Below are 12,715 nucleotides of genomic sequence, written 5' to 3'. Positions count from 1 at the left end.
ATGTCGTTAGGAGCTCATTTGTGTTTTATTGCATTAATGAGAAACAGATGAAGCTGTATACACACCTGAAAGACCCATACTACACACGTAATGCCTTAAAACTCAAATAGACCGTATTCAGAATAAATTTATGAGCAGAAATGGGCATAGAAATTAGCAGTCAGCACCTTTTTTTCGCTGTTTTTATGGCTGTGGTGAGTTTGCAGTATTTTACAGTAATAATGCAAGTGAGTTTTTCCTTTAAAAAATAAATAAAAGTTTTACATTTAGTGTAATTGTATGTAAAATCATGTCGCAAACGTCTGACTGAAACATCACGTGAACAGAAAAGCCCGCGCTTGTGACCGGAATGGCGGGAAATCCTGACCGTTCACTTACAAGTATTAGTACAAACGGCGAGATAACGCGAGCGATAACAACTTTAAAATGGACGTTACATGGAGGTAAGTACAAAAATACGGTGTATAATTCAAATATTACAACAAAATATGCTGAGAGCTAAAGATTAATTTCTGGTAGAGAAGAAATTGAGAGATTTGGTCAGACCTGATGTCTCAAGCGTTTACCTCACATACTTGGTTTTGAAACACCTTTCCAATTTAATTTGTGTCTTATATTTTAGGTGTGTTTTGGGCAAGACGTGCTTTAATTTTACATAATTATAGGCTACATTTAGTTTCAAAATCAAAATCACTGAATTGAGCCACGGTTGAACCAAATGTCAGGAGAGTAATGAACATCTTTGTCCCATTTCCGGAACATAAGGGAAAAAAATACAGTAAGGCATAAATGTCAATTAAAAAAACATAAAGTAAAAATTTTGTTTTTCCTTTTAATGTCATAATCTCAATTTCTAATGGCGTAATTACGATTTACCAAAGCATGGCTGTAAGTTGTTGTAAACCTGTGTGAGTTTCTTTCTTCTGTGGAACTTAAAATAAGATATTTTTTTTAAAGAAGAATGTTCTTATTTTAAGTTCCACAGAAGAAAGAAACTCGCACAGGTTTAGAACAACTTGAGGATGAATAAATTATGGCACAATGTTTGTTTCCTGCCGAGTTTGTCCTCCAGTGGGCGCTGTTGACCGCGACTGGAAACACGCCTATGCATTTATTCAGTGTATAAACCACTAACATTTTCCTGTTGGCGTTCCGAGGTGAATAAATACACAGCATGGCTTGGAAAATATTAAAAAAGAATGTTCAGCGTGTTAAAAAAAAAAAAAAATCTTAATGCAATAAATTCCAGCATATTTTGTTAATATAAGTGATTTTAATACCTGTGCACACATGTGCTCATAAACTAAAGTGCCAATGAAAAATCAAAGCAATATTTCAGTACTTTCCCCTCACATGTTAATGTGAAAAGTGCGTTGACTGGATCTAATCAAAAGTCATAAAAACATCAGCGAGTTAGTGATTGTTAACAAGAACATTCGGCACGTCTTTAAATATACAAAAGCACGCCAATAAAATATCATTTTGTCTGATACCCACTGCATATGAACAGACAGATAGTGAGGTTCAGTCTGTTAATAATAATAATAATAATAATAATAATAATAATAATAATAATAATAATGGTGAAGGGAATAGTTTCATATAAGAGACATAATAAATCAGTTTAGTTTATAACTACCGGTATAAGGAAACGTGTTCATCTGTTAATCACTAATAGATTATTAAAATATCGTGATATCCAAACATTTGAATTGAATTGTTGAAATTATGACAGCATTATCAGATTATTTGCTTTTATTAATAGAATGTCTGAAATATCATACCATGATATACAAATGAGTCGTGTTTCGGTAACACTTTACAATAAGGTTCATTAGTTAACATGAACTAAGAATGAACAAAACTTCTACAGCATTTATTAATCTCAGTTCATATTAATCTCAACATTTACTAATACATTATTAAAATCAAAGGTTGTATTAGCATTAGTTAATGCACTAACATGAACAAACAATTTGTATTAACTAACATTAACAAATATTATAAATACTGTAACAAATGTGTTGCTCATTGTTAGTTCATGTTAGTTAATACATTAATTAATGTTAACTAATGCACCTTATTGTCAAGTGTTTCTAGTATAAAAAAAAAACTGCTGATTCACACTTAAAATCATAACATTTTCATGCAGTAAAAGCAAAAATCAGACTGAAACCAATTTTATAGAGAAATGAATGTGTTCTGTCTGCTAAACATGATAATTAGTGTCAGAAAACCCTGATTATGCAGATTAATCCATGCAAACGTTCAGTTTAATCACACATTATTCACTGAGCAGAAAATACAAGTCACATATACCTTTTTATTTTTGGTTTATTATTGGATTGCATTCATACATAAAATACAAAAAAAACCTTAATGAAAAATATTTACAAATGTACAAAACGATTATATTACATGAATCTGACTATAAACAAAACAGCTTTGTTCAGAGTTATTTTTTGTTGTTGTGTCTTATATAAAAATATGCATGTCTTACATATCAAAATTATTGCACAGTGCAGTTTAGATGTCCGTCACCGAGGAGAGGTCGTGCGTTCGGCCCGAGCGCTCCAGTAAAGTCCACTTTAATCTTTGGTACCGCACTCAATACACCAGCACCTTCTCGTAACACACCTATAAATTATTCTGTACCTGAAATCAATGGCTTTTAAACAGTCCAGTCGACGGATCAGTGTTTGAGGACTGAGAGATGGAATGTGGGTCAATTAAAGGCCTCGTTAATACATATAATCAGGGTTTGAAATCAACGTTTTCACTCACCGGACTTTTTTTTTTTACTACATTTTTTAAGTTACTGGACATTCAGAACTTCAACTAGCCCAAAAAAAAATGTAAAACAAAATTACGTAAACCAGATTAACTACGTCACAGCATATATATCATATTTGGATTTCATACATTCATTTCTTACGCTGCAGAAAATGCTTTTTTTACCTCAAATATTTTATTCCAAATATCTAAACCTTATTAAAGCATTTATTAGATTAGTAAAATGGCGTAAGATATTATGTCCTGTGTTAGAATTAATCAAAATTAAGTGAGTTGATGCATAAAAAAAAGGATAGGGTGAGAAAAAGGAAACAATATTATTTTTCTGACCCCATTGGCAGATAATTTTGCTTGTTTTAAGCAAAAACTCACTTCATTTTGATTTATTTCCCCAGAAAACAAGACATAATATCTTATGGCATTAAACTACTTTAGTAAATGGATTTTAATTTAAGAATGTTTTGATATTTTGACCGGAAACGACGAAAATACCAAGTAAGAAAAGCATTTTTTGCAGTGTATTCTTATTCTCCTCCCTTTAAAAATGTGTTTTAGATGGACTGATCAATACAGTACAAAGAACATCAAAAAAAAATTAGGATGTGGGAAAATAATGTCTTTTCTGTTCACCAAATGCTTTTTAATCTTCGCTATTGCTTCAACGCAAGTGAACAAGCGCTGTTATATGTTGTGTAGTGACGAGTGCGCCAGATATGAGCAGATTCTGTGCAATACACTGTATTTAATACATCATGATGACAAATGTTGAGTAATTGCGCTAAATCTGCGTAGATTTGGCTTTTACACGAACTTCCCCAGCACAGTGAGTAAACGTAATAATAACACGCCAGGCTGGCTCGTGATTGGACGGCGTTTCCCGCCACAGTGGATTTTCCCTGCGTTTGGTGAGTGTTAATTTCAAACCCTGCATATAATCTAATGTGTATCCCTGATATTCATATACTTCCAGTCTTTAGTTTGGCACTTGGCATCTCCAAGTCTTGTCGGTAAGTAGACGCACGTTCCAGTATCGTCCCAGAAAGCAGACGGAGCCTCTCGAATCACCAGCATGTTGGAAGACCACGACAAAAAAACACAAAAAAAAGAAGAAAAGAAGAAGAAAAGTCCCAACCCTGACGCTGTGGAGAACACAGCTCGTCGTAGAGTTCCAGCGGCTGCGTTTACAGGCTCGCGCTTCAGTCGGACTGAGATCATTCCTGGATGTGGAGTTAGCATGAACGCTGAACATGTGATCGGGTTGATGTGCGCGGTTATGGTGTAAATGTGTCATTTTGGTTTATATGTCAAAAGCTTCAAATCGGGATATGTTTTTGGACATGCGCACACGAATATACAGCAACTATTCTCATACGTCGGTTCTTTATTTGTTTTAAACAGCAGAATTAATATTTATCAATTTCTGGTCATAATTTGGAGACGTTGAGCGTATGAAGAAATATATAAATAATAGAATAATTATAATAATAGAATAATAATAGTAATTAATAATAATATGTTGTTAATGTAATGTAATAATAATGTAATTTTATAATGACGGGAAACTCATTTATATCACACTTTATTCAACAGGAACAACAGCTCGTTCTGTCATATGTCATTACACTATTTCAACGTCAATACGCTATTGCTACGTCATTACGCTATTTCAACGTCATTACGCTATTTCAACGTCATTACGCTATTTCAACGTCATTACGCTATTGCTACGTCATTACGCTATTTCAACGTCATTACGCAATTTCAACGTCATTACGCTATTTCTACGTCATTACGCTATTTATACATCAATACGCTATTTCAACGTCATTACGCAATTTCTACGTCAATACGTTATTTCTACGTCATTACGCTATTTCAACGTCATTACGCTATTTCTACGTCATTACGCAATTTCAACGTCATTACGCTATTTCTACGTCAATACGTTATTTCAACGTCATTACGCAATTTCAACGTCATTACGCTATTTCTACGTCATTACGCTATTTCAACGTCAATGCGCTATTTCAACGTCATTACGCTATTTCAACGTCATTACGCTATTTCTACGTCATTACGCTATTTCTACGTCATTACGCTATTGCTACGTCATTACGCTATTGCTACGTCATTACACTATTTCTACGTCATTACGCTATTTCAATGTCATTATGCTATTTCAACGTCGTTACGCTATTTCAACGTCATTACGCTATTGCTACGTCATTATAGTATTGCTACGTAATCACACTATTTCTATGTCATTACGCTATTGCTACGTCATTATGCTATTGCTACGTAATCACGCTATTTCTACGTCATTACGCCATTTCAACGTCATTACGCAATTTTGCTATTTCAGTCCTTTCAGTTTCGGTTTTCAATCCGACCAAGTGTTCACATGTTCTCTAGATCGGATTAGAAAAGGAATAAACCCCTTTCAATCCGATCGAAATTTAATTGGGATCGATTAATGTGTTTTTACATGAAGGCTTTCCAGTCCGACTGAGCCGATCGCTAACGGGTTATTAGTCTGCATGTAAACGCAGCCACTGACTCTTGTTCAAAGGCAACACGTGGTTCTCCAGTCTCTTCACTTGTTCTGACGTCCTCCAGTTGTGGTTATAGATGGCGCTTCATGTGCAGCGCGAGGTGGTCGGAGCGAGAGAACGCCCTGTCGCACTTCTGGCACTGAAACGGCCGATGTCCCGTGTGTTTTCGGTAATGCCTCGTGAGCTCGTCCGAACGGGCGAACTTCCAGCCACATCCCTCCCAGTCACAGTGATACGGCTTTTCTCCTGAACACACAAGCACACGCAACCGTTAGCTTTTCACCCTCAGGTCCTAACGAGAACAATCACACACAACTAAAGAAAGAGAGAGAGAGAGAGAGAGAGGCAATTGAGATGTTGCTCGTCCTCTGGTTTATTGAATAGAAGGGGAAGTCATACACAGGCTTGTGGTTTATTTCATGAGGGATCAGTATCAACCTGCTGTTGGACTAGCAGATCACAACACCTGCCAACAGCACTCTCTTCAGATCGGCATTACAGCACATGTGTGTCACAGAGGGCTTGGCAATCGAAAAATCCAATACTTGAGGTCAGGAATCAGAAACTTGTTATAAAATAAAAATTTCGATGTGAGCATTTCAATATGAGAGACGGCAGAAATAATATTAGGCTCTGAAAACAGTGCTTGAGTGCTTTAAAATCACATTAAAATCACATTTCTGCGCATGTTTTGGATGTGACTAACACCGTGTGCTAACTACACGCGACGATTCTATTGTAGAAACAGTTTCTATTTTTCTGCGGTGTCGCGCTGGAACAACAAACAGAGTGTGGCGATGATGATCTCAGGTGCTGTTTATGAGCTTTATTTAATGTTAAAAGCGTGTCATGTGACTCTGAATGTCATTTAGTGCTCCAGCTTTGTGGCTGTAAAAGCAACAATGGATAATTCACCTCAGATCTTCAAATTAAACAAATGGAAACATGAACGTTCAAACTGTGAACAAACAAGTGTATTCTCCAACAAATATTGTTTTAGTAACTCAGTAGCCTATGTGTTTTTAATGTTTAAATGATGTAATATTTATGTATTTGATTATGCAGCTGCTTATCCATTTTCTTGCGAGTGCCGTCAAGATTACTCTCTGGTGCCGCGAGACTCCGCCCACACACTGTTCTGATTGGCTGACTCCACCCACACGCTGCTCTGATTGGCTGACTCCGCCCACACGCTGTTCTGATTGGCTGTGGTTTTTGATTTTGACGCATCTCGCAGTCGCGTCTAGTGTGGTCAGACAAATTATTTGTCACTGTATCTATTTGTTGCGATTGCTAATCCAATTTCTCTAAATGTGAACGATATCTAAGGCTGTTTTTTTTTTTTTTACCTTATTGGAATCGAAATTAGGAATCAATAAGAATCGGAATCGATAAGCAGAATCAAAATCGGAATCGTTAAAATCCAAACGATACCCAAACCCTACTTGCGTGAACAGACTTTCATGGAGGGACAGAAATCTGAAAGATAAAGGAAAGTCTTACGGGTTTGGAACGACATGAAGGCGAGTAATTTTACAGGATTTTAGTTTTCGGGTGAATTAACCCTTTAACTCTTATAAAATGTGCCACATTAATCAGCCAGTAAAGCTGAACACACGTCTGATGTCTTCAGGACTGTTAACGACAGCAAGAAAGAAGACAGTCCTGTTCCCTCATCAGCTCTGCCTCTGATTGGTCCAGCAGCTATGATTGACAGGGGGATCGACCAATCCAAGAGTCCGATTCAGAACCAGGAAGACGAAAAGACATATGCCGCAGACACTGACCTGTGTGAGTCCTGTGGTGGGCTTTGAGATGCGAGCTCTTGGTGTATGTTTTCCCGCAGCCAGCGTAATCACACGTGTGTGTCGCGATCCGCTTCCTCGGCCAGGAGCGTCGACCCCGCTTGGGCTTGGACTCTTCCGGCAAACCCTCAGCTGGAGAAATAAGCTCTGCCAAAGAGTAAAGAGTAAAATGGCCAAAATTAGCTATATAGATCAAAAATCGAACAAAGATCAAAAATCTTTAACAGAAAGCAATCGTCTGACTGAAATTAGCACGCCTAGTTATGCTTCACATAAAGCTAAAATCAAAGTCATGGTGGAAAATTTTACATTTCGTTTTATTAGAATTTTTTACTTCATCGGAATGATACAAAACTTGGTAAAGGTTTTGTCACTTGCTGTGTGAACACAAAAAAAGAAATCATGGACATGATTCGAACAGGTTAAATGGTCCTGGAAACAATAGTCACACTTGTGTTTCTCACGGTCAAAAACAAGCGCATTGGAAATTAACGGAGACGAAGTTCCTCTAGTGGAAGTGTTTGGTACTGCAGCCGAACAACATCTCACTGAAAGATCATTTACTGAGATATCAACCTCAAATTTTGAAGTTTTAGAGTAAAACGTGATTTTGAAAATATATATTTGTTATAAAAATTTTAAATAGTATTTTTGTGCATTTTTCATAACATTATACGTAAAATTCTGTTACTTTTTAAAAAACTTTTCACTTCGGTAATAATCTGCCAAGTGTCGTCTTTGAAAAGAGATCAAACTTCAGTCTGTTACTTTAAAGCATTCAAGATTTACCACAGTTTAAGTTAGAAATAAAATTAAAAATAAAATATGCTCAAAAAGTGAATAAATGGATTATAAATACAGCGTAAATATTAAGGATAAAAAAAATACAAAATATTAAATAAAACTCAAATATAGAACATTAATTTCATTGACAAAAAAATGAATCTGTCATTTTTGACCGACCCGCACAATGCTCCAAAGGGTTAAAGGTAAAACGACTAATAGTAGTGACTGACCTTGGTACTGAGCGGGAGGCTGCGGAAAACCGGAATAACCGGAATATCCCTGAGCCAGAGATAATGAAGGCTCTCCCAACACCTGAGCTTGAGGACGCTCGTCCGGAGAGAGAGAAGAAGTGGAAGATCGCCCCGTGCCGAAACCGTGAGGATCCAGAAGCGTTCTCTGACCGACCCCGGAGCCGGAGTTCAATCCCAAGTGAATATCCATGGGTCGGGAGATGGTGCACGTGCCAGGACACTCCACTTTAATCGGAGGACACACGAACGGCACAGACGACGTGTCCGACATTAACCCGCCCTTGCTGATGCTGTAATCACTCATGTCCCTGGTGGTCTTCACCACAAACTTCCCTTGGAGGCTCGTGGGATGAAGATATGCAGGATCCAGCTCCGGTCTCATCAGCTCCGCAACGAAACCCCCGGAGGGAGACACGTCGCTGATGTCCGGGATGTTGTACAACATGTTGTCCTGGTCCTGAGGAGAGGGCATCTGATAGGTGTAGGGCGACGGGGATGGGGGAAGAGTTCTGGACATTGAGGCCTCCTGTTGCTGTTGCTGTTGCTGCTGTTGTTGTTGTTGTTGTTGTTGTTTCTGAAACATGCTGTTCGACAGGATGAAATCATAGTCCAACAGGTCGAGCTCTTCCGGTTCCCTCTTGGTCATGACGGATGGGACGTCCAGGTCAGTGCAAGTCCCACCTGAAGACATGCAGGGGTGTTTCATCTGAGACATGTCCTCCTTCCATCTCTTATTCCAAACACAGACATGCAGAGAGAGGGAATGAGACAAGGTAAGTCTCGCACACGCAGTCATCAAACGTTTATTCTTGCATGCTATATAATCAGTTGATTTTAATCTGATTTGATTAATTATTAAAAGACGCTTTAATGCAGCATTATGTTTCCGACTTAGAGAACCCAAACGTGAAGTGGACGATAAATAAAGACGTAATTATCAAATGCGTGAAATTAATGTATGTTTATTCTTGCATGCTAAATAATCGCCAAACTATCCGTTGATTGATTTTAATCTGATTTTATGAATTATTAAAAGACGATTTAATGCAGAATTATGTTTCCAACTAAGAGAATCTCAACCTGAAGAGGACGATAAATAATAATGTCTCAAAGACGCAATCATCAAATGCGTGAAATTAAAGGACCTTGCATGCTAAATCATCGCCAAACTATCCGTTGATTTTATGAATTATTAAAAAAACTCTTTCATTCAGCATTATGTTCTTAACTAAGAGAATCCCAACCTGAAGTGGACGATAAATAATAAGTCAATAAGTCTCAAAGACGTAATTATCAAACGCGGACGTTTATCTTGCATGCTAAATCATCGCCAAACTAGCAGTTGATTCATTTTAATCTGATTTTATGAATTATTAAAAGACTCTTTCATGCAGAATTATGTTTCCAACTAAGATAATCCAACCTGAAGTGGACGATAAATAATAATGTCTCAAAGACGTAATCATCAAACATTTATTCTTGCATGCTAAATAATGGCCAAACTATCATGTTGATTTTAATCAACCTGGTTCTTCTGATGTTATGAAATATTAAAAGACTTATTCATGCAGAATTATGTTTCCAACTAAGAGAATCTCAACCTGAAGAGGACGATAAATAATAAGTCTCAAAGACGTAATTATGAAATGCATGAAATTAAAGGACGTTTATTCTTGCATGTTAAATCATCGCCAAACTATCTGTTGATTTTATGAATTATTAAAAAAACTCTTTCATTCAGAATTATGTTCTTAACTAAGAGAATCCCAACCTGAAGTGGACGATAAATAATAAGTCAATAAGTCTCAAAGAATAATTATCAAACGAGGACGTATAATCGCCAAACTATCAGACTGACATGCTGATTTTAATCAACCTGGTTTATCTGGTGTTATGAATTATTAAAAGACTCTTTCATGCAGCATTATGTACCCAATTAAGAGAATCCAAGTGGGCGATAAATAATAAGTCTCAAAGACATACTTATCAAATGCGTGAAATTAAAGGTTTAGTATATTCTTTCATGCCAAATAATCGTCCAATTATCCGTGATTTTTGATCTGATGTCATGCATTATTAAAAGACTCTTTCAAGTAGCATTATATTTCCAACTATGAGAATCCAACCTGAAGTGGACCATAAATAATAAATCTCGAAGACGTAATTATCAAATGCCGACGTTTATTCTTGCATGCTAAATAATCGCCAAACTATCAGTTGATTGATTTCAATCTGATGTTATGCATTATTAAAAGACTTTTTCCATGCAGAATTATGTTTCCAACTATGAGAATCCAGCCTGAAGTGGAGGATAAATAATAAGTCTTGAATGCGGATGTTAATTTTTGCATGCTAAATAATCTACAAACTGTCTGCTGATTTTAATCTGATGTTATGCATTATTAAAAGACGCTTAAATGCAGCATTGTTTTTATTTTTCCAACTATGGTGCCTTAAGGACAGTCCAACCTGAAGTGTAAGTTAATAGGACTGTCCGACAGTGAGATAGAGCTCGCGAGGTTCACGCCCCTGCCGCGCGCGTTGCTCGAGGAATATTAACTACGAGCCGATGACATAATCTCACCTGCAGCGGAATTTCGCGAGTAAAGCGCGTGAATGTGCGCGTGAACTGATCGCTGACCATCACCTGTCGGATAGATCAGATACTCACCGAACTGGCATTCCCAGGTCCAGTAATGGCATTGTGCTTCACATCAGCAAAGCTGGATATCGAGGGCAAAAGCGTGCCGCTCAGAGCCATACTGTCAAACTCACTCGGTGGCTGCCTGCAATTGAAGAAAAAAGGTAAAAAAATAAAATAAAAATAATCCTAGTCACGCTGCTGGGCTGGGGAAACTATCGCTCCTAAAACATGACACATGAAAACCCAAAGGAAAAAAGTATTGGAGAAGTGCAAAACGCACCTCATGAGTCCAGTCCAAAAAATGAAATCCTTAGTGTTTTAATTCTGCGATCTTGTCCAACGCGCGCGTCAGACGCGTGTCCGTGCCATGCCGGTGGACACGCGCATCAGAGCCCGGCTCGGTTTCGTCGGGGATTCCCTGTCTATCGGTTCCCTCTCAGTGCCATTCGGGACGCGCTCGTTCTCCGCGGTGTGGACTCGAGTGAGTGAGTCGTCAGATCAGGGCTTTCCTCGCCTAGTTCTTAAACCCAGGACACGCCCCTCGTCGCCGGGCAACCGAGGGAAAAAACACGGCGTGACGTCATTCAGGAGAGAAAAAAAAATAAAAAGATCTGGCAGCGCGCCGGTATTTTGTATCCACACAAACATGTGCGTGTTAGCAACCGGGACTCACACGAGGAGGAATCATTGGCGAACAGAATGTAGTGTTAGTGGTCGAGCAGAAAAGTAGTTTGTTGTGTTTTTGGAGTGTGTGTGTGTATACCTGTGACACCTGTGCGTGCGTAATGAGTTTAAACGCAAACTCCTGTGAGGCGTGGCTGTAATTAACGCTAATTATACCGCAATGCACAGGACAATGGCAGACGAGACTGTGTGGGATTTCTACCGTGATGAAATGCATTATCCCTCCATTCATTCATTCATTCATTCATTCATTCATTCATTCATTCATTCATTCAGTGTTTATCACCTGATCATGAGTAAAAAAAAACACTTTATTTTACAGTGTCCTTGTTACATATGTTACATGTACTTACCATAGTAACAACAGTAAATTATGCATAATTACATGCAACTAACCCTCAACCAAACCCTAACCCTATAGTTAGTACATGTAGTGCATTAATATCACTCAGTACTTAAATATATAATTACACTGTAACAATGACGCCTTAAAATAAAGTGTAACCAACGTCTATTTCAGCTCTTTTTATGTCAGCATTCTCACTTGTATAGTAAAAATTTTTCTTTGCACATCATTATGGTTTTTAAATTCCCATGCCTCATAATCTTTAATCACGATAACTTTGTCTTGCATCAACATCTCTTCTCTGTGTTATTCTATGGAAATATTCACACCGTAAGCGAGTGTGGAGTTGTGTTTCGGTCTAGTAAAGCACATCTGTTGGATGATCTCTCCTAAAAGTGTCCGGAAATCTGAATCAGGAAACGCTAAATATCATTTTGAGAGTGTAAATATGCGAGTGCGATGTTCTGCATAAACTCGTTCCCGTGTCGGAGGATTTGCCGTGTCTACAATCGTCTTTGTATGAAGAGCAAACACAAGCGCTGGGACCATCCTGGTACATCAGGATCTTGTTCGTTTGGCTCTGTCAACAGCAGGCCTGCATTTGGCCACAGAATACAACACACACACACACACACACACTCAAACGTCTCTCTATACTAGTTGTATGTCATGATGACTGCAGATAGTAGAGAAATGTTGATATGCGATCATGGATAGTGGTGGTGAAATCTCAAATGAGTTGCTTTGCTCTTTGAACCTGAGTTTATGAGTGAACAAGTGCTTCGGGAAGGAGAGAAGGCGAGACGTATCTAGTGCCATCGTCTGATGTGTATTTACCCTCCTCTGCAAAGATA

General features: G+C 37.9%; 1 protein-coding gene across 1 annotated transcript; it reads right to left on the bottom strand.

The window, feature by feature from the left end:
• Positions 1-4,798: 4,798 nt before the first annotated feature.
• On the bottom strand, positions 4,799-11,296 carry klf4 (Kruppel like factor 4). The gene is made up of 5 exons (XM_084386770.1): positions 11,112-11,296; positions 10,859-10,973; positions 8,167-8,917; positions 7,133-7,297; positions 4,799-5,591 (listed from the first exon to the last, which is right to left on the bottom strand). Exons 1-5 carry the CDS (start codon positions 11,114-11,116, stop codon positions 5,416-5,418), a joined length of 1,212 nt encoding a protein of 403 aa, XP_084242896.1. The 5' UTR covers positions 11,117-11,296; the 3' UTR covers positions 4,799-5,415.
• Between the last annotated feature and the right edge of the window lie 1,419 nt (positions 11,297-12,715).

Source organism: Rutilus rutilus, assembly GCF_951802725.1.
Source record: "Rutilus rutilus genome assembly, chromosome: 18".
Lineage (NCBI taxonomy): Eukaryota > Metazoa > Chordata > Actinopteri > Cypriniformes > Leuciscidae > Rutilus > Rutilus rutilus.
Note: the sequence above shows the minus strand (reverse complement) of the source record. Positions and strands in the feature narration are given on the sequence as shown.

Bases quoted from the DNA above. Each gene is read 5' to 3' on its own strand.
- klf4 (XM_084386770.1), bottom strand. The intron at 8,918-10,858 runs GTGAGTATCTGA...GTTTGGAATAAG, and splicing joins GACCTGGGAATGCCAGTTCG to AGATGGAAGGAGGACATGTC. The intron at 7,298-8,166 runs GTCAGTCACTAC...ACTCTTTGGCAG, and splicing joins GCCTCCCGCTCAGTACCAAG to AGCTTATTTCTCCAGCTGAG.